The 22,865-nt window shown below is 40.2% G+C and overlaps 1 protein-coding gene across 4 annotated transcripts; it reads right to left on the minus strand.

Annotated features, from left to right (window-relative positions):
• Positions 1 to 92: 92 nt before the first annotated feature.
• Positions 93 to 21,016, minus strand: LOC116698493 (oxysterol-binding protein-related protein 1). 4 transcript variants are annotated; one of them, XM_032530429.1, is made up of 29 exons: positions 20,786 to 21,016; positions 19,875 to 20,012; positions 19,686 to 19,771; positions 19,529 to 19,603; positions 19,206 to 19,314; positions 19,027 to 19,112; positions 18,461 to 18,605; positions 18,227 to 18,294; positions 17,520 to 17,564; positions 17,092 to 17,165; positions 16,646 to 16,709; positions 16,379 to 16,480; positions 16,145 to 16,270; positions 15,965 to 16,043; positions 15,493 to 15,599; positions 9,648 to 9,816; positions 7,825 to 8,011; positions 5,570 to 5,645; positions 4,932 to 5,066; positions 4,602 to 4,699; positions 4,296 to 4,478; positions 4,113 to 4,220; positions 3,746 to 3,835; positions 3,411 to 3,537; positions 3,204 to 3,320; positions 2,932 to 3,055; positions 2,742 to 2,832; positions 2,607 to 2,627; positions 93 to 1,468 (listed from the first exon to the last, which is right to left on the minus strand). In XM_032530429.1, exons 2-29 carry the CDS (start codon positions 19,996 to 19,998, stop codon positions 1,366 to 1,368), a joined length of 2,919 nt encoding a protein of 972 aa, XP_032386320.1. In that variant the 5' UTR covers positions 19,999 to 20,012; positions 20,786 to 21,016; the 3' UTR covers positions 93 to 1,365. The 4 variants fall into 4 exon arrangements, with proteins under 4 accessions (XP_032386320.1, XP_032386319.1, XP_032386322.1 ...); XM_032530428.1 differs by having other exon boundaries at positions 19,206 to 19,317; XM_032530431.1 differs by lacking the exon at positions 19,529 to 19,603 and having other exon boundaries at positions 19,206 to 19,317; positions 20,786 to 21,015.
• Positions 21,017 to 22,865: the final 1,849 nt, after the last annotated feature.

Genomic DNA, 22,865 nt, shown 5'->3' on the forward strand with positions numbered 1-22,865 from the left:
TGTGGGGTTCACTGCCTCTTCTTGTAACACCACACTATCTAATGCAGACATGTTTTCTTAAAATTACAGCAAATCACACAAAACCAAGAAAGTTCAATCAACGTTAAGATTTTATTTAACAACAATAGAAATTTAGTTTGATACCCAAATGATAAACAGAAAAAAACAACCTGCACATGAGAAAAGGAATATTCAGTGCTCGGTTGTGAAGGAGGTAAGGGATTGCATAGTTATAGTGATGCACATGCATTTATTGTAATAGCTGGAATTTTAAATATTTCAGGAATATAGATAATTATACTTCAACATCTCTAAGTGCAGAGCCAGTGTCCCTGCTTCAGTATGGTTAGAAAAAAAAGTGCCTGTGTGTCCACAGAGTCAGGTAGACTTATGTGCAACGCTGTTAGGCTCCAAACACCAACTATACAGTACATAGTTTAGGGCTAATGATATATATTTAACATGTATTTGATGTAAAAGATTTGTTGTGGTACTGGCCACAATTCTTGTCGGATGTGGTAACATTTTACATTATATTTAATTGGAGTGCTGACCTAGTACCTTTATCTGTAACATTTTACTTGCCATCATCTTTGCAGAGAAACAGGGATGCAGGGAAACAGCCAGACACAGATTTACAATCCATTGATGCAGACTCTGCAAACAAGCAGATTTTGAACAGTTAAACACTAACGTTATGCACCATCATATGTACTGCTAAGTGAAAACAAAAGGGAAATGTTCCCAAGTAGTTTAGTTGAATACTTTTCACTGCATTATAGTATGCATGCACAAGTGCAATCAGTGCCAAGAGTTAAATGTCTTATCGATGTGTTCAGGATGCATCGTACACTCCATTGTAGCTGTATGTAGAGGTGTTGCCAAGTGTATCTCTGCACTAAAGATGAGTAAAATGTTTCCACGGCCAGCAGAAATTATGGACAAACTACCAACAACAAAACCAAGGTTGCTGTTTAAACTCTCAATCTATCTAACATATACTGTGTGTGTGTGTGTGTGTGTGTGTATAAAAGACATTCTAGTATTTTCAAAACATGCCTATACCATACCTAAGTCGTCAACAACCACAATAAATAAGCAAAAGAGTTTTTGTGCTTCATTGTTCGCACATATCTATTAAAGAATTTATGCCTTTGGTGTTTATTCAGTGTTTGACTGCCTTTTCACTTCTTTAAAGACATTTTAAGTATATTTTCTTAACCCTACCTGCCATTCTGTACCAACTCCATGACCTTTTTGCATGTGCTAGGGAGCCCTGGCACAAACCCCAGTACAGCAGATAACATCCAAAAGGTGGTTAAAGTAGATATCCATGTGTATGGTATTTGTGTGTATTTCTACTTCTTAGTAGATTTCAGGCAGGTGAGTGTAGTTTCTGTCCCAGTAGCCTTTTGAGTAGAGCCAGTCCTGAGCTTTGTTGTAAGGGTTGGGTCCTTGCTGAAACCACCTGCAGTTAAACAATGAGAAAATCTGTTTAATAGTATGGGGTACAACAGTTGGGGATAACAGAGAGATCAGAAAAGAATCACAGACAAACAGCAATGCACACATAAAGCACTACATCACAGCAAAAATGTTGTCTTGTTCAAACGAAATATCCAGCGTCAAACACCTGTGTCTTCATGAGTGCCAGTATCTCTGCACTGTAGTTCACTAACTATATTTTCCTGTAATTGTGCATTTTGTCCTGAAGAGGGTGGTGTGGTGTTGTGCTGAAAATGATTAACTTCTCCAATGTGGCCCTAAGCACAAAACTACACATTAAAAACATTAGTATTTTACTCATACTATATATAAAAGCTGCAAAGCAGACAACACACCTTGAACCACCAGGTTACAAAGTAATTTGACACCTGTAATGAGCTTTCAGCTGGTCTGGTCAAGCCTCATGCAATACTCATGAATGGATGTCCAACTGCATGGGTGTGTTTTACAAGACTATATGGTTATGAAACGCATTTCTTAAATTGGTCTTTTGTATATCAAGCTTTATTTAAGACAAATTCATTTGCACACCCTTTAGATTAATTATGATTGAGCTTTCTCTGTCTTATATTATACACATGCAGCTGCTTTCCTAACCCCTCTCTTAGCCTTTGCTGCTTGACTAAATCTGGTCTGTGTTGACTGAGTTGATCTTCCAGCCTCGCTAATATCTGCAGTGAAGACCGTTTTACAGGTAAGAAAAGACTCTCAGACAAACTGAAACACACACAAAAAGCACAACACTGCTATAACAGGGCAAAAATGTTGCTAGTCTTCCTTATTCAAATGAAATATCCAGTGTCAAACACCTGTGTCTTCATGAGTGCCAGTATTTTGATATATTTTGTTATTTGTTATATGTCTGCAACCTTCTTGTTTGCTTATCTTGGCCAGGACACTCTTGGAAAAGAGATTTTTAATCTCAATGAGTTTTCTTTCTGGTTAAATAAAAGGTAAAATAAATAAAATAAAATCTTTACAATTGAGTTCCCTAACACACCAGTTGTAGTTGTGCATTTTGACCTGAGGAGAGTGGTGTGGTGTAGTGCAGAACTTCACACTAGAAAACAACAGCAAGAAGGCAAAGCTTTGAACCTAACCTTGGGCCAAGTGCAGCATTCCTTCTCAGTTATAATAAAGGGGGAAGTTGAACACAAGACAATAGGGAAGCAGTTAGTAATAACAACACATTAGCAATGGGGCAATGACAGTACATCATATTATCACTAACTGACCTTGTTTTCCATTCCTCTGTTGATTTGGTGCGATTTTTACGGGCCATTCTTTGTTTTTCCTCCAGTCTTTTCTTCTCTGCACTTGCCAAATCTATAGAGAGGCATGGATATAGAAACTTGAATACTGCCACAGATGGTAATTTAAGATGGTGTGGGATAAAGGGACTCAAATCAAGGTCATACACCGTACCTATATCTCCATTCTCCATGGCGCGGATGTCAGGTCTGAGGCGACTGTCTGTTGGGGGAATAACTCCCTCCATGCTCTCCTCCTGCTCATTGAGGTGCATGGCAAATGTAGAGAATGCATAGAACTGCCAGAGAGAGAATTCAATGAACACAAACTGCCATAGACGACAAAAAGCAACACAATAACAATACCTCATCTTAAGCTATTGTGCCTGATTTTTCCATTTTCAAATGTACAAATTGTTCTCCTTCCACCACTTCGTCTTCTCGTACCTTGGCTGAGTTGTCTGGTCGTGGCGTTATCTTCCAGATGAGCTCGCTGCCGGGGATGACCTGGGCCGTCTCAGCATCAGGTGGAGGCATCTCTTCTGGCTCCTCATCCACACTGCTCTGGGGCCACAGAAACGCACGCACAAAAGTTTAACTTGAACCAAATTGAGGCAGAACACAGGTGACTTTAAAAGCAGTAAAATGTAATACCTGTTTATTTCCCTTCTTCTCATCCAAACTCTTTTTGTCAGTCTTTTTGTGGGCCTCAAAGGTAGCGGGGTCTACTGTGTAGAGGCATTCAGTCCATTTGCCATAAATAGCACAGAGCTTCTTTTTGCTGCAAACATACAATAAACAAATAAAACACCGCTTTAGATGCCTTAGATATTTGATACATTATCCCTGAGCGTTCTGACAATACTGATGAGTAAAACTGTTCAATTGTTTAAATGATTTTCAATACACACAGCATGACAAATTACTTACAGGCAATATTAAACATCAGATGAACGATGAAATCATTGGTAATTAAATGACGATGATACCTTTTATCAAGGATGTATCCCTCCACTATATGGAGCTCTTTTCCAAAGAGGCCACAGGGCTTGAACATCATGCTGCATCTCTCTCCGGTCCTGCCACAGAATGACAGGCTGTTTACCAATTCCCTTTCACTATTCTCTGTGAGTTGAGGCATTCAAACATTAATTATCCTGCTCTTCTATTCTAATGGCAACTGTCCCAGTTCTGCTCCCACGATCAATTCCCTGAATCTGAAAGTGGATCAACACCCCACTGTAGAGCGCAGAAACAACGAGTCTCGAGTCGTGCATGCAAATGAACCCGACGAGAATGCATTTGCAGACAAACAAGACACACAGAGCGGCACAAAGAGAAGGGAATTTCTATTACTTGTGATTGATCACTTCCACGCTGCCGTACTGCTCAATCCAAAGCTGACCAACAATGATGTTATGGACACAACAGGTGGGGTTCGTCCAGGTGTATGCTTCATTATATCTGCAGAGACATGGAAGTGAAAGGTAAAAACAAAAGGTAACATGAGAAGACATAAAAGAATTAAAGTGCACTCACTTGGGCAGCTCCAGTGTGATAAGTCCCTTGGGCTCAGCTTCTATGCTCTTTCCCCAAAACTTAAGTTTGGGGTAGATTGAGCCATGGAAGACGAAATCCTCATTGAGGCCCTCAGCATGAAAGGCACTGACTGGAGGGTGATGGCTTACTTGCTCTGACACCCACCTGAAGCCCAAATCGTCTCTGTTGGAGAACAGGGACATGTTTGGTATTGCATTATGGTATACATACAAATATGTGTTGAGTACAGGTTTGCTCTTGAAACATATTGGTGCCTACAAGGCACTGAGAAGTCCATTGTTTTACCTGATGAGCTCATAGGTCTCCCCCAGTAGTGGGTTGAAGGGTTTCCCAGTCCTCTCCCACTGCGATGCTACAGCTGACACAGCAAATGCTGCAACACACTACAGAGCATTGAAGTATTATAACCAAATTACAGGTAAACTAACTCAATTTTTGATGATAAGACAATATACTACAATTATTGAGTCTTGAGTTCTTTATGAAAGGCTAGAAAGTCACTACTATTTGAATTTTAAATTAGATAATGTGAATTGCATGTGAAGCAACAAACGACAAATCACTATTAGACTTCTTTGTTTTTATTTAAGTAAATTAAATTTTGCATTGTGGTACCTTCATCCTCTCGACAGAGTCGGTTGTGGCGTTGGCCTGGTGGATGAGGTAGGTGTGCTCCATGTATTCTGTTAACCGCTGGAGGAAACTCAGAGGCTCATTAAATATTACAGGCATGGCAATCTTTGACAACTCCTGAAAATGAAATTGGGAGAAGATAAAAGAAACTGTGAGAAAACAGAGCATGGGCAGAGGATTGTGTGCATAATTGACATATTTAATTCAACAACCACATGACTGTACTATCTGTACTATCCCATGCGTGTCTGTGCATTGGTCTGCCCTTTGAATTGCATATGCATGACTCATTGGCCACATTTAATTGGGGAATAAAACATTAATAGACAATATTAAATGTAATTAAATCCAGGCAGAGGCTGGGTAAGGGCTGAGCTCCCTTAGGACTCAAGACACTGATACTAATGGCTATATTTCTAAAGTCATAATTTCAGTGGAAGTACAAAAACTAATTTATCTTAATTAACCAACTTATCTAGGTCATTTTTACTTTCTTTATTCACCAAGCCTACTTTAAAAAAACGATAATATCTCAAGCCAGCATCAATTTCCTCCTAACAGTAAATTGGAGCACAACAAATAAAAGGGTAATAAATCTGAGGAGAATAGTCGGTTCTCACCATGCCAATGCATTTTTTTAGGATACTCCAGATGCTGACGTCATTCCTGGAGAACATGGGAGTTGGTAGAGATGTTCTGTAAGACAGTGGTATAAAGAGTGGGAGAAGCACTACACTTTATTAAATCGGAAATCAGATTGTTTATTTTGTGTCATTTTGTCAATTCAAAGCAGGCCAACACTGATGCCTGGGGGCATGTCACATGGGTCTACTCCACGCTCAAAATGATTAACTTCTCCAACGTGGCCCTTAGCACAAAACCACACATTAAAAACTAAATTAGTCTTTTGCTCATACTATATATAAAAGCTGCAGAGCAGACAACACACCTTGAACCACCAGGTTACAAAGTAATTTGACACCTGTAATGAGCTTTCAGCTGGTCTGGTCAAGCTTCATGCAATACTCATGAATGGATGTCAAACTGCATGGGTGTGTTTTACAAGACTATATGGTTATAAAATGCATTTCTTAAATTGGTCTTTTGTATATCAAGCTTGGCTTGAAGACAAGTACATTTGCACACCCTTTAGATTAATTATGATTGAGCTTTCTCTGTCTTATATTATACACATGCAGCTGCTTTCCTAACCCCTCTCTTAGCCTTTGCTGCTTGACTAAATCTGGTCTGTGTTGACTGAGTTGATCTTCCAGCCTCGCCAACATCTGCAGTGAAGACCGTTTTACAGGTAAGAAAAGACTCTCAGACAAACTGAAACACACACACACAAAAAGCACAACACTGCTATAACAGGGCAAAAATGTTGCAAGTCTTCCTTATTCAAATGAAATATCCAGTGTCAAACACCTGTGGGTTCATGAGTGCCAGTATCTCTACAAATGAGAGAATGAAATGCATTTTGCCCTGAGGAGAGTGGTGTCGTGCAGAACTTCACACTAGAAAAAAAACAACAGCAAGAAGGCAAAGCTTTGAACATAACCATCTGCAATGAGGACTGTGTTACAGGTATGCTTAATGGAGGCAGATGGTGTCCTTGTTTAAAATTGAGTGCTGAAGCAACTACACAAATAAAAGCCATTACTTCAGCTAAATAAACAGAGGTAGAGGGGGGGGGGGGTGATGATCCATCTGTGGAGCAGCGCAGTGATGCATGGCAGACTATACTTCTGGCCTAGTTTGTGTTTCACCAGACTTTGCCCTAAAATGTATTGTTTATATAGAAGACTTCTTTCACTGAACTTCAAAAAACCCTAAAACATATGAGGGTTTGCCTAAAGTAAATGGTGTCTACAACAGGCCTTTTACATCTAAAGGTCTAAAGATTCAGAGGGACATGTAGGTTTTACTTATTTAGATTAGATGCTCCAATTTGTTAAGCCATTCAGCTTAGAATATGGCTCTACATGTCAACATTCCTAATCAATACTTTAAGCATGCACGTCTTGCAGCCAACACTGTCTACGGTTGAGCTTTCAGTCTCCAAATTATTATTACATTATTACATTTTGACTTTATGTTAAGGTGATTCTTATAGAAATGTAGAGTAAGACACACGTTAAACAACCATCTTCAGGCAACCAGCGACAGACCTATCTTTGAATGACAAGATTATTTCCAAATAAACAGACACCTTCTAAATCTTTAATGACCAACACACACAGCCTAACACATGCACGCACAAACAAACCCACACACACATACAAGCCTACGCATATGCACACAGAGCTAGCCAGCCAGTCCCCTTTCCTCCAACTCCTACTCTGAGCCAGAACATGCTGAATTATTCATGGCTCACTTGTTGGATTAAGGAAGAGAAGCCAAGCCAGAATCAGCATCCACCGAAATAAAAGATTGTGAAATCTACAAAAAAAAAAAAAAAAAAAAAAAAAAAAAAATCCCCGAGCACTAGGTTTATTATTCACCTGGAGAGTTTGATCCGTTAGGAAACACTAAAAACCAGCTATTATTTGCTCAAACAAAAACACCCATCTATAAAAACAGACTAGAGTGGAAAGGTGGTATGCCATTACACCAACTCTGCTTTTTACTGGCCTCTACTCTTGCTGGCGATATGTACGATATTATAGATACTCAGCAACATAAAGTTGTACACTACTTAATCCTGCTAGCAGATGTGATAAACCACTTTAACAAAGCCTTGCACATAATAAACAGTGAAAAGGTTGTCTCTTGAGCACTCACTATGGCGGGTATTACCATAACATATTTCCACTCGTACCTTTGCATCATTTAAGCCAGTAAACAAGCATGACATCACTGTAGCATGTCCCACCTGTGCTTCTTGACTCCATTGTACTGAGAGGGTTGGTTGCCATGGTTACCCTCCCCTGACATTCCGGTAGGTCCCCTGATTGCGCTGGGATGGCGGAGACTGCTGAGAAGGGGGTTGTCTCGGCCCTCGTCCTCTTCCCAAGATTGACTGGCTACAGACAGGAAGCCGCTCACCGAGAGCTCTGACTCTGTGGGATGATGACAGGGGGCAGATGCCAGGTCATGCCAAACACCGCACACCAAGGTACATCCAGGTTTAAGTGGCCGGCTCAAAAAGCTGCAGCCTGAACAGCACACTGTCTGCGAATAAGCACTTGTGCTCGAGTTCCTCTCCAACGTCCCCCTCCCTGCTGCCACCTAAACCCCACCTGAGGATTGTGTTCCAATGAGAGGCCACACAGAGGCTTCACTTCCTCAAACATTTTTTGCTCTGTGTTTGCTAGATGCTACTCCTCCCCTATCAGTGACATTACAGGTACTGTCACATATACAATGGGAGGGGAGAATAGTGTGTCATCACTATGATGGAGGTCCGTATATGCTAGTTTAACTTATTAGTGCTTATTGTAAGAACACGTGCTTGCATACTGAACAATGACAGAAATTTCAGTTTTAGACACAACACCTGCATGTCTGTATGCACAGTGTTTACACACTCACCTCAGTATGTGAACATCTTCATGTACTGTGTATGCTGAGCACAGTTTGTAGTCCACAGGCAGTTTGTCTCTGGCTAGTATATAACTCCGGGCTATCTATGAATAATGCAATGATTCCTGAGAAAGATTGGTCCGTAGTGCGAAACATGTTATGAAAGGAAGTCTAGTGTAAATAATCACCATGGCAAGGCTTGGGTATACAAAGAAGCAAACTCCGTCCATTTTTTCCACAGACATGTTGCTGATGCAAATACTGTCCATGGTAAACATCCATTGGGTGTCAGCCTAATCACTATCTCATTACACAGAGAAGGGGATATTGGCAGCGTTATCTGGGCAATCTCAGAGACAGATAAAGTGCCAAAGGAATATCATTAGCTGTGTTTCCATCAAACACTTTAAGTAAAGTACTTTTTGAACCATAGGTAACCTGTACCCACATGTACCTAAACACTTCATCGGTTTTGCATTTCCACCACAGACGCTACTATTAAATGAAGGCGGGTTGTTACCGGATGGTAAGAGCCGTGGACAGCCATGCGCTGAGAAACCAGCTGAAAAACCTTAGTATTGGATTAATGTGCTATTGTACCCCAACACAGGGGTAACGGAAAAAAACAGGACTGAAATGAGCGGTTCTATTGGTATCTTGACAATGGATACGCAAAAATAACTGTTATAATGTGCAACGTTCTGAACTGCTTGGTGGAAACTAGGCTATTGGGTATAACAACCCACCCGCTCATGTTTTATGTTTAAAATTGTGCATGGTTTACATCTGGCCAAAAATCTATGTGTGCAAGTTTCCTCTCTTCTTCCCTGCTCAGGTTCTTTGCGCTTTACTGACAAACTGCGTACAGCTCTACTAGAAATCCAAACTCCATACGATACCTTTCTTACAGAAGCTCTGCAATGGAAGAAATGAGCAGTTCAAAGAACAATGCATTTAACTCAATGTTAGTTTAAAGTGCATCATTAGTAAAAGTAGAAAATTACCAGGAAAGAAAATTCAGATGCTTGAGACTTAATTTCTGTAATCTACGACCTGGCTGAGACGCTGTACAAAGAACAAGACATACTGTGCTGGTATACTTATCTCGAGTAACCCCTGTAAGATATTAACTTCTTGATTACTTCACTAACTGTCCACCTAGAGGCTGCTGACCTGATACGGCATCATAGAAGTCATCTTCAGTGAGGGTACTGAGAGTAGACGGCCTCCTGCTCTTACACAGGGACTGCTTGAGTTGGTGGTGCTCAGTTGCCAATGTGTGCAGCGCCTCTGTCAGAGCTTTGTTCTTCTCCACCTCTTGCTCTAACTTCAGGCTCCACACCTGCACACACAGGACCAACGCACACACACACACACACACACACACACACACACACACACACACACGCACACACACACACACGCACACGCACACGCACACGCAGCACACGCACAAGTATATTTTGATCCAAAATGTGTACAGTATAGACAGTATGGAAAATCTGGCAAATATGTGATTGACTGGTTTGATTGATTTGAAGGTATTGATCTGCTTCTGTAGCCACAGTGTGTGCGTCTTTGTGGTTCTGATGGCAGATCATTGTTCTGACCCTGCCCACATATCTGGTTCCCTCCAGTCGGAACCAAACACCCCAGTCTCAGAGCTCTGTAGCCCAGGATTGAGTGTCTATCAAGGGCAACCTGATCCAGGCCACTGGGGGACAGACCAGATCAGTATTTCCTATTGTCTAACACTGCTGTTGTCCGTTCTTTACTAGCTAAACAGAAGACAGGACCCTTAACAAACGTTACATAGAAGATAATGGCTACAACAACACATTTTTCTTAGAAATATATTGAGTTCATAAATGTATTATAAGGATACAAGAAAAGCAGTCACAAAGCGAAAAAAGTGCACTGAAAATAATGGTAATAATGCTCATAAAAATTGAGCAAAGCCTCCAGTGCTAAAACACTCCCACAGTCACCTTGAGGAAGGCAGCGAAGAGAACCAGGAGCTTGTAAATCCCACAGGACCACCATGGGGACACTGTTTCCCCCACAATGGAGATTCTACGTGATCCAACAAGGTCAAAAAGATAATTTCTATGAAATTCTACTCCGAGGTATCCATGATCTGCAATTCCCAGTTAAAGTATCAAATGTGAAAAACAACCGTTATAATATATATAGTGCTCATTTTGAATCAACTTTTTAAAATCATAACATTTTCATAAATAAATGCACAGTATATAGATTATAGCCTTGTGTGACTGCCGCTCCAACAATATTCCAGGAAGTTGGATCATCAACTGTTTCAGACTCTTATGTGGTGGAGATCAGCCCCACATGATGGATGAGGCAGAGAAAACACAGAGTGATATATTCACCAATTTGCTGATTGATTTTTTTTTTCCTTGCCCGTTGATCCGGCCTTTGGTAATATATTTTGAAGTCTAATCCACGCATAGTTGATCTGAGCACCCTCATATCAACTAAGGGTTTATTATGCAATTAAATTACTGAAAATACGTAATGTAAACCGGATTTCTTTTGTGCACTAGACTTGACTCAGCAAAACGTTATTCTACACACAATACAAAAAGGTGAGAATGAGGTTCTGCAACAATATGCAGAACCTCAGGCTGCAACAGAGAGCATAAAACACCTCAGAACATTTCAAGCTACATTGGGTTTATCCAAACTGACGCGTTCATGACCTTGCTATAGCACTCCATTTCCTCAATTACATACACATCTGATGGAACCAAAAACCCACAGTCACACTTTGATGACGCACTTTTCTTCAGAGACCTGTATCCTTGTGTACATACAGAAGGACTTCATAGATGCTGTAACTGACAGAAGCGCATGAGAAGCTTCTTTCACACCAACAGCTGGTTGGCACCTACAGTGGAATGCAGCATTATCTTACTGTTGTAAACACTTTCCCAAAATATGACCTCCAACATGCTTCCAAAGAATAACAGCAAAATCACACTAACACTGGCTAAAGAGGCAAATTTCACAAATGTGCCCAAAAAGGATGTCATCGCAAGCACCCCAATTAATTCAAGCCTGTTTTTAAATGTATGGTCTTGCTGTTACTTGCCTGTCATCCCGGTCCCAGGCACTTGGCTTAAGAGCCCATCCTGGAACAAAACACTTTGTTGTGTAACTATCCCAGCCAGTTTTTTTGCTCTCACAGCATCCTCTCTCCTGAGCCCAAACAGCGCTATTTTAAGCCCTGCTGAGGCTGTGTGTGCAGTAGCGGTTGCTGGAGCCTGGGAGGGAAGCTTCTCCTTGGCTAACATCCTAAAGGGTAGAGCTTTCACTTTGTTCTAGAAGTTTGTTTTCTCTATTGAGGTGGGAGGGAATCTCAGAGGGATAGGTATTATGGCTCCATACAGTACGCTGTAATATCTGTAATTATCAAACTGTACATGACTATATTATGGCTGGGAGCTAAGCTACTGAACAAATATTTGATTTGTGCGTGATGAGAGTACTGTTGCAGCAGAGAGATGCAGTACCAACTGCAAAGTATTTCTCAATACATACAGACCCTTGGCTTAATTGGTCAGAATCCAAAAAGATAAGTTTGAATACATACTGCCTCCTCTTATCCAGATCTTGCATTACCCAAAAAAGAAGGAAGTCAGTGCATGGACCAACACAAACATTAAGCAGAAAGTCTCTCCTGGCTGAGAGATGACAGTCAGTAGGTCAGACAGACACCTACGTGGCAATGTTTGATTTAAAAGGTCAAACTGTACTTTGTACTCTCTCCAATCCCCAGGGGTTTGAAGGGTAATCTGCTTTCTTACAGACTGTTGCCAAAAAAAAGTTATGAATGACTGCAGAGATAACAATGCTGCCCTTCTCCTGCCTTCACAGAAATACAAACTGACTGATATGCTTATCTGTGTGTCACCACTAAGTGGTTTCATGTTGTAAGCTGCCATTTGTTTTCTTGACAGGGTTGGAAGCCTGCTGCCTGAGAAACACAAATAAAAGGTTGGGTTTATACATCTAGGTTGTGTGTGTATGAAAGTTTGCAGCACAGACCTCTCCACTTTAAATGCAGTGTAGTCACCAATCATACGGTGCCTGGCATGCCCTGTTTAAATGTAGCACTCTATCTAGCATACTTCATTTCTGCAGCTGCTGCTGAAATGGGTCAGACCACGTATACCTTTATCTTTCCATTTGTGTGCCTCCAGGTCCCAGAAATGTCTTTTACTAACCTAGCTCTGGGGAGTCATTCCCTGGAGTCCTTATGTTTTTTTTCAGGGAGGCTCCAAAGTCATGGTTGCAGCTGTTGCCGTGGTCCTGCTACACGTCATGCAATGCCCTGTTACATCCTGCTATGCCATGCACTACTAAAAACTCCTATTTTTAGTCACTGTTCCATTATCTTTTACTTTGACCATTATTGCCACTGTTCATTTCAACCCCAACCGGCCCGTCAGACACCGCCTACCAAGAGCCTGGGTCTGTCCCAGGTTTCTTACAAAAAGGGAGTTTTTCCTCGTCACTGTCGCACTGTTGCTTGCTCTGGAGGGAACTACTAGAACTGTTGTGTCCTTGTAAATTATAGGGTGTGGTCTAGACCTACTCTATCTGTAAAGTGTCTCAAGATAAATCTTGTTATGAATTGATACCATAAATTGAATTTACTCTATTGAAGGGTAAAACTTAAATTACTGTGAATCATGCTTCTTTAGTTTACATCTGCTCGGACATCAAAGCAAATACTACAACAGCATGTGACTACTGTATGTTATGTACTGCTACAGAGGCATCTGTGCCAGGACAATGAGAATGTAGGATTAGATTTAACACTACCTAATACAGCCAATCTCAGCAGTGTTGAAAATATAATCCAGTTAGTACATGTAGTAGAACCGGTTCAGCAAAAGACCAATGGATGTTAAGGTGCTTGTTGAGATATTTTCTTCTCTCATTAAGTGTCCACTGTTATGACACTTGCAATGCTTCTTGGGTGAAGAGGCTGCCATAAATGTTCTCTGCGTCCCTATGACAACGATGCCGGGTTATTTGTTGTGACAGGACAGCAGCTGTTGCCAATTCAAACTAAGATGATATGGTTTGGCAATGCACACATCACATTGTAAATGTGCTGCATTTGGGCTTTGTTGAGCAGTATTATATCCAGCTGACTTCAAAAAACAAGTTTTACTATGATGGAGGAAAATGTATTCCCTAAAGTTATCTTCAACACACACTTTAATTCCTCTTTGCCAATGGGTTTCGCACACACACTAAAAGGTACTTTATTGTCACATACTCATACATGTAGTGAAACCCATTATCTGCATTTACCCATCCCCAAAGGGAGCAGTAGGCAGCCATTTACAGCGCCCGGGGACCAACTCCAGATCTGAGCCAGTGCCTTGATCAAGGGCACTGACTAGAGAACCTAGTACATGTTTTTGATGGTGGGTGAAACCGGAGCAAACACACACACAAACATGGGGAGAACATACAAACTCCACACAACCATGGGGCCACCATGTACATGTACACACACACACACACACACACACACACACACACACACACACACACACACACACACACACACACACACACACACACACACACACACACACACACACACCACACACACACACACACACACACACACACACACACACACACACACACACACACACACACACACACACACACACACACCTCAATGTAAGTAAGTAAAATATATCTTAAAATATATCCCTCTTACTCTGACAAAATTCATTACATTATGAGATGATCACTGTAAAAGGATGCAATGAGCAGTGCACCACTCAGTACCACCTCAAAACATGCTCAATTTAACACTCTGAATTGAGATCATTAAATTGAAGAAGAATGACTTTCCGCATACTGATGACTAGCTTTCGCAAATGCTTCAGAGCAATCATTAAATCAGCAACCCACCAAAAACATCAGATACAATCTAATCTATGCCGATCTCCAAACACTTTACGCTACAGTAAGTCATCGGGGACCAGCCCTTTGCAAACACAGACAGATAAAAGAAGAACAACTGCTTGGTTTGTACCTGTGCAGATTCTGGATGAGAATGTCTTCACTGTCTCCTCTTTCTCCTTTGATCTTATGCTCTGGCATGTGGAAGTCTGCCTGCAAGCGTTGATTTGTACTGTGTGAGGGTGAATGCATGCCTCTCCATCTGAGCCTGTGAATATGCACGCGCTTCACTTCTCTCGCTCAAAGCACAGCCTTTCCTTTGAGAGGGAGTGTGTGAATCCAAGTCCAAGGGCGTGTGTGTGTGTGTGTGTGTGTGTGTGTGTGTGTGTGTGTGTGTGTGTGTGTGTGTGTCTGTGTCTACTCTGATCTGCAAGCTGAATGCAGACCTAAGCATAAAAGCGGATCTTGCCTGTGTCCTTCCTACAGACATGCCAGTGATTACCGCACTGTTCCATTGATACCCCCACCCCCCCAACCCAAGGGCACAGCACTTGGACAGGTGGACATGGGCTACACACAAACTTCAAAGCTGACCGGTAAGAAGGAGCTAATGTAAAGGGGAGGGGCTTGAGGTTTATGTAATAATTCATATAATTTATCCAGCCAATAGGAGTGCAGCACGTGAGTTAGGGCAATGGGAATCCATAAGATAAATATACATACATGCTTAGTGGGCTGCGGCTAATCTAATAAGAAGCTTTCAAAACTATTAAACCAAGTGCAAGATTGCAGATTACTAGATGAGATTTCATTTAAATGTCAAATTCCCTGCATCACAAGACCAACGCTGTTTCACCTGCATGGCACACATAACAATAAGGTATATTAGATAAACCTTTGCAAAGTTTTTATGGTTTAGGTTGCATTTAATTATGTGTGAGGAATGGTTTGATGGTGGACAATATAGCCAAAACCCTAAAGGAAACTATCGTATGTTGTTCGTTGGTTTGTCCAAGCACTACATGCTGATACAGGCTTGATTAGGATGAAGACGTTTCCCTACCTCCTCTTGTTTTGACAGCAGTTCAAGGCACAGATGGAGAGCAGCACAGGTTGCACTGGAGAGCTCACTGGTCTCTTTGGCTTTCAGTAAAAGAGGGGCAGCCAATGCTTTCCAAAAATATAAAAAGAAAACATGTTCAGTTTAGATGTATGCAACCTAAGGTTATTTTTTTATATTAATTTGCAGACTATTTTTTATTTTGATTCATCATCTCATAAATTAGTCTCCAAAATGTGTGAAAATACTGAAAGAATGCCTATTTTCCCAAAACCCACGACCAGGTCTTTAAATTGATGGTTTTGTCTGACTAATAATCCACACCACAACAATTTGTAATGTACATTGAAATCAACACATTTGACATGTCTAAAACAGAGAATGTTGTAATGTTTTACACGCTAATTACCAAAAAAAACAGCAACTGGACACTAGGTTCCCTACATTGATACAACACCAATTCCAAGACTCCTACCACAATTCTCCTCATTCTTCACCATCGATAGAAATATTGACACTTGACTCTCCAATTGCTGCTGGGAAGTGTTGGCAGCCTGCAGGAGCACAGTGCAAGAAAGATACATTGGAATCTTCTTCCCTGAATAGAACATCCTCCCTACTGTTGCTTAACAATATACTTTATTAAAAATCTTACCTGAAGGGCTTGTGACAGATTCCTCACTGTCACGCCACCAATGCCATCTGCATCGTTGATAATCTGTTCCTGGGTGCATTGACGAGTGCTATAGGACGAATGTGCCTCAAATGCATCCAACCATCTCTAAGTGGACAAATATCAAAAACATTTACAATGTTGTCCACCCTTGCAGATACACTTAAGACAACCAAGCCAACTCAGCAACAGCATAGAAGGTGAATCTGATCTTACTTTTCTTGTTGCCACTGAATCTGTCTTTGAGGGGACCTTAAAATAATGTACAGTGTCATCAAAGCACCTGAGCATGAAGAAGCAATGATCCCATGGTTTGACCTACAATGACAAAATTACTTACAGTACAGTCACGCTTGCTGCACTAGATGTCAAAAATCACCATGTCATACGTACAATGTAACTGAAACATCCAAGGACTGAGCGTCCTTGTGTAGTATTAAAAGGTTAATCGGTTACAATTGGCATCTACCTTCTACTACCTACCGTGCAGTAGCTTTGTGTCAGAGACTTGCAGCCCTGTTTTCTGGCACCAGCCAACGCATCAGCCCTAGAAAAGAAAACAGATGAGAGAGCACATAGACAAAGGCATTTTGACATGGACACGCACTGTATAAAATAAATCAAATTTACCCTACAGTGCACATGTAGTCACGGTGTAAGGTTCCAGTTTTCACTGAATGCTTGGTGAACCTCTATCTCCAACCAGAATTATTTGGAGAAAAAAAGTTTTGCTTTTATTTCAGCAACTACAGCTGACAAGGCATCATGTAATCAAATATGGCTTTTTACACACACACCAATCAAGGATAGAGTAGCAAGAAAGAAACTTCTACCATGGCAAACGGCATGCATACAGAAAACATATACTACACATGTACATACTGTACTGTTCAGTTTAAGAAAACTGCATATGTATAAAGTTATCTCACTGTCTGGGATACCAGGAGAGAGTTCCATCCTCAACTATCACCCAGTGGGACCGCCATCCAAGGAAACGTGAACTCTGTTGGCGACACATGAAGTCAACAACAGATAAACTATGTAGCAAAGAATTGTGTATAAATATATAATTCTATATGCAGACAGTTAAAAGGTTATTTTTTATTTTAAACCTTTGTACAACTGATTTTGTGTCTTTATCATATAAAAAATAAAAATATACAAATAACACTTTTAAGACTTGAAATACAAAAACAAAAAAATAAGAAAAGGCTCTGAATGGACTTTTTATATATAATGATGATATTGTGTTGAGCAACAGGAAATAAGTAAAGTCTGGATGATGTGGAGGAGTCTGAACAAAAACATTGCCTGACATATTAAGAGTACAAAAGAATACACTTCAACATCTGGGTACCTTCCAAAGAGGGCCTTCAATCTTCTGGACCCCACTGCTCACATCCTTTGTGGGGGAAAAAAAGAATAATTCTCAGACTTGTGTACAGACAGAGCCTGATTGACAACGATGAAGAGTTTCTGGTGAGACCAGACACACTCAGCTCAGTGTATTTCAGTTTAGAGGTATACAATACATCTTTTCATTTACTTAATAGCTTAGTTCTTAAGCCTTATTTTCACCATGACTATGCAATGCTCTGCATTGAAGCTGTGCCAGGCTTATCACACATCTAAGCAGGAGCAAGGCTTTTTCTCACACAGTCACCAGGCCTCAAGTGACCACATGTATAGATTTGTAAAAAACAGAACATGCAGAAAGATAGTTGTGTGCAGTGCACCTATATTTTGGTTAGATTTAGATTGTTCCTAGCTAGATTTTGGCCCAATGGTGGTGATGGTGAAGAGGCCAGAGGATCATCAAAATAATTAGGAATCATCCTTTACGGAGCATGACTTACACCAGCTTTGATGGCAATGTGGTGTAGAGTAGCTTAAATTGGACTGAGCAACAAACTGACTGAATGACACTGACTCACAGTACATGCTCTTGTCTTTTTTAGATCAAAAGCAAAGAGATGGGAACATGCTACTGTACCTTAAACCATGTTTCTGTGCCTACTTCAAGTAATTAAAAAGGTTGATTAAAAACTACTTATCTGCACTTACCTTGTCTTGATAGGCTGCTAGAATTGGTCTCAGTTCATCACTACGAACCAGGTCCACTGCTGTCTGGTCTGCAACACAATTAGTAATCATGCAAAAGCCCAGAACAAAACTAGCAAAACATATTGTAGTATTTACAGAAATGTGTATTCTTCAAAAACAAATTGGCATAAATGTCAGATTGATAAGGTGTTATGTTCAACAATAAGGGGTGAGGTTCAACGTTAAGTGATATACCATTGTTGTTTTTAGTATTGGGGCTGGCTCCAGACTTAAGCAGCTTTATAATGCACTGCTTCTGCCCCCTGTAGGCTGCACAGTGTAAGGGCGTATTCCCCACAGAGTCCCTGCAGTGAATATCTGGACCTTCTTTCCCACTGAGCTGAACAACAGAAAACAACTTAAGTGAAATCCACTAACATTTATCTCTTATACACATGTAACTGTAATGGAAACTCATCTATATCCAAATATCCAACCAAGTATCCACTTTAAGAGAAATGATAACACTAAATTTTGGTTTTCAAAAGTCTGCTTTGGTCTGCTAAAACCAGGCAGGCCATTAGGAAAATTGGTAAACGTCTTGTTTGTGGCTGTCTCGGATTCCAACTTGCAGTGTCCTGTCTAAACAATTATGAGCGTAATTCTATAGTTTGTGCATTTTATTTTAAACTATCTCAGAGACAGCAAACGCTGTGAAAGCCTCTGGTGTAATATGTGAATTTAAGTTAAGTTTAAGTAAAATAAAAATGCTGTCAAAGTGTAATGTAAAAAAATATTTGATAGAATGGCCAGATGCTAACCAGTTTAGATAGATTGGCAATGTCTCCCTCTCTGGCTGCTTCCAGAAGCTTCTCCTCCCACCGCCTTGTTGCTCTTCTCTCTGCAGCTGCACAAATTAAAATACTACTTGAGAACTAGGCCAGCTAATCTGAAAAGCCATCACCAATAAAAAAAAAAGAATACTCCCATAATCTCATACCCTCTAGCATAGTAATGATTTCATCATCATCTGTGACATCTTTAGGGATTTGAGCTGTTCCATTGATTATGTTGGAACAGGCATCAAACCGCAGCAGCAACAAAACAATCTCCTTAAGACAAAGGAAAAATCTTACCATCATTTTTTTATCACTCAAAAGCTTCAGTGGGAAAATATCTGCTGATGTTGGTGAAAGGAAAAGGGTTATCAAAAGTTATAATGCTCTTATTATAATAAATGGGAAGGTAAGGAAGGTTTTGTGTGTGTGTGTGTGTGTGTGTGTGTGTGTGTGTGTGTGTGTGTGTGTGTGTGTGTGTGTTCACCTTTCTTCCAGTATAGGCGGCTTTGTGTAGAGGTGTGTCACCCATGTTATTCTGCAAATTGGCATCAGCACCTGCCTGCAAATATGTTCCATATAATACATTTCACTGGCTGGAAATGTGTACTTGACAAAATATAAGCCTCTAAACCAACTCTCACCTTGAGTAACTTCTCCACAGCATCCATGTGTCCAAAGTAACAGGCGAGATGGAGGGGTGTCCATCCTAAGCTGGCTTTAGACCTAGCTACAGTGACAGAAAGAAACAAGAACACTCCTATAACAATACCAGAAATCATGCTAGTTGGCAGGTAATGTAGTCTTAAAATAAAAATAAATAAAAAACTTGCATCTGAAGTTGATGTTGAGCGAGCTGCTTTGGTTTATTCTCGACTCAAGGAGCCTTTGAATATGAGAACAACTGCCCTCTTTAGCGTAGAGGAGAAGCTTTTCCTCAAGTGTATCTGCCTCCATCACCACTTGACTTCCTTTAGCCCAATAATTTGGTCCAAGATATTGGGTGCAAAAAGCTTATAATTAGACAGAAGCAAATATCACAAGTGAAGGTCAACAACGTTAAGTACACTACCAGTCAAAGGTTTGGGGTCACTTACAAATTTCCATACCACTCCATTATAGACGGAATACCAGCTGATCTGAGTCGGTGGCTGATATTTAATGCAATATCTATATTGCCCATTATTAACAACCATTCATCCAATGTTCCAAAGGCATATTCTGTTTACTAATCGGATATCATTTTAAAAGATTTACTAGAAAAACATTACAGAACCATTTTGCAATTATGTAAGCACATAATATCGTCTGAAAATTGCTCTGCTACCCTGGTTAAAAAAAACAATGCAACTAGCTAATAACGCTAGTAGTAAACAGAATGTGCCTTTGGAACATCGGATACATGGTTGCTGATAATGGATAACGTAGTTAATATATTGCATTCAACATCAGCCACCGACAGATCAGTTCAGAATTCTGTCTATAGTGCAATGGAAATTTCTTGAGACCCCAAACTTTATGTACCAAAAGATTTAGCTAAGTTTAGTAACTAGCTATATGTTAGCTAGCTAGTTTATTTAACTTAGCTAGCTAGCATATTTAACGTTACTTTCTTTTAGCTTGAACGTGGAGGGAAAACCAACAACACAACATTCTCAAAGGATAAGGCTGGAATGTACTTGAACACTAATTAACTCAGCTTTATAACTAGAAATATAACATAGTAGAATAACATCAGACTTACAGGTAAAAATGTTCAACTCTTAGTTAGCTAGCTAATTCACCCAACTCTCGCAGACTTTGGTCTGGTGGTGTAGCCAGAATTGGGGTACCATCCACTTCACAGCCGAAATTTGATCATGTCAAACAGCTGACAGCAGTTGGTAGCCGTCATGTGACCAGGCAGCAGATGTGTGTGTGTGTGTGTGTGTGTGTGTGTGTGGTGTGTGTGTGTGTGTGTGGGTGTGGGTGTGGGTGTGGGTGTGTGTGTGTGTGTGTGTGTGGGTGTGTGTGTGTGTGTGTGTGTGTGTGTGTGAGTGTCAACTTGACTTTGTTTCGGAGAATATATGTAAGGTAGCTTAAACTACACATATTGTAAGGTAGTGCATAGCAAGAGACAATCATCTTTTGATCCTTTTTAAATTGTGCCATGAATTACACATGTGATGTTTGTCAATTTCAAATAATGTATTGATAGCCTAAAATTGACAAACATCAGAGGAAATCCTAGTCATTAGCATATACAATATTTCCAAATCCGTGGTTCTATGAATTGTGTTGGTCATATAGGCATACTGTGTTACTGATCCCCTCAAATCCTGTTCTTCTTTTGTACACTAGATGGAAGTATTTGATGCACCAGGTGATGTTCACACAGGTTAGAGCTGTGTTTATATCCTAAGCCTCACACAGTAAGTTTGTGCAAACCCACACGAAAACCCACACATCACAGCTACATTTTAACCCTCTGAACTTAATTACACCTTACATCTTTTTTTAAAAATGTCATTCATTTTAGACATGTTGGGCTCTATTCTATGAAGAAAATAGTAGCTTTAGACTTGTAGAGGTATTGAAGGTCAATCCTGAGTGTGTGGCTTTGAAGGCGCTGCTTACTTTGAGCAATTAGGTCTCCTGAGGCAGGTGCATATCTCGCAGAGAGGATGATGGGAGGTCATGCTGTAAAGACTGTACAGTATGCGTCAGAAAGGACTTCAAAGAACACCTGTGAAAAGAGAGATGTCTTTTTCAGGGGCTGTGTTGACCAGGAACTCCTAAGCAAAGGCAAGTGATATACATAATTAGAAAGATCTAATGGGATAGGACTTAAATTCTAAAGCAACTACATCACTTGCACAAACAATGCCACAGAGGACTGAGTTTGGTTAACAGAAGTCTGTTAATCAGCCCTGTGTTATGTGAGCTTTTAAAAAACCAACAGAGCTCCAAACAGGCAACTCAGTGGTGCCTAAATTGCTTATGCATGCATCAGAACATACAGGCACTGAAGTGTAACAAGTCTTGGAAACCATAGTTTCGCCAAAGACAAATTGCTCTGACAAAGAAAAAAAAAGTAAACAAATAAGATCTGCCAGACAAATATTTCCTATACATGATTTTACATTTGTGTGCACTCATGCATTTGTGTGCCTTTGCCACATATTCACTGCTAACAATTGTATATTTGACGGTTTTGCAAAAAGCAATCATTAAAAAGCAGCAATGTACTGGTTTAAAGCATCATTATTTTTATATAATTGAATGAGTCCTGAGCTAAAATTATGTTGCAGACTATACAGAAGAAAATGTGCTCAATCTTAGCTCTCTGACCTGCTTACACAGACAGGGTCATGTGAATCGCACCATGTGGGGAAAGAAACTGTTGCTTACTTTTAGTTTGAAGTGTAAGTCTGGTTGTTGGTTCTAATTAGTAATATGCTTGAATGCTGTTGATAGAAAGGAGTAACCACTTCCATCAAGGGAGAAATGCATCATGGGTTAAAGGTGTTCTTTTCAAGTCATTATAGTATAGCTGATCATAATTTGCTTCACACTCCAGGGATGTTTGTAATGAACTTATTGCAATTACTGCCCCCTCTTTGAATGCATATGCTTTTTATAATGTTTTTAATGTCTTGCTGCTGCATGCAATTTTATACCTGAATCTTTTAAATATATTGTGTGTATATTGTGTACGTTTTTATAATGTGGGAAACGTTGCAAACTTCAGAATTTCATTGCATGGTGTAAAATCTGTGCATATGACAAATAAATATCTTGAATCTTGAATCTTGAATCTAAACTGGTCCAACACCTAAATAAAA

Source organism: Etheostoma spectabile, chromosome 12 (genome assembly GCF_008692095.1).
Source record: "Etheostoma spectabile isolate EspeVRDwgs_2016 chromosome 12, UIUC_Espe_1.0, whole genome shotgun sequence".
In the NCBI taxonomy this organism is placed as follows: Eukaryota; Metazoa; Chordata; class Actinopteri; order Perciformes; family Percidae; genus Etheostoma; species Etheostoma spectabile.

Bases quoted from the DNA above. Each gene is read 5' to 3' on its own strand.
- LOC116698493 (XM_032530428.1), bottom strand. From the start codon at position 19,998: ATGGAGGCAGATACACTTGAGGAAAAGCTTCTCCTCTACGCTAAAGAG. The intron at 19,113-19,205 runs GTATGAGATTAT...TAATTTGTGCAG, and splicing joins AATCATTACTATGCTAGAGG to CTGCAGAGAGAAGAGCAACA. The intron at 2,628-2,741 runs GTCAGTTAGTGA...ATAACTGAGAAG, and splicing joins ACAGAGGAATGGAAAACAAG to GAATGCTGCACTTGGCCCAA.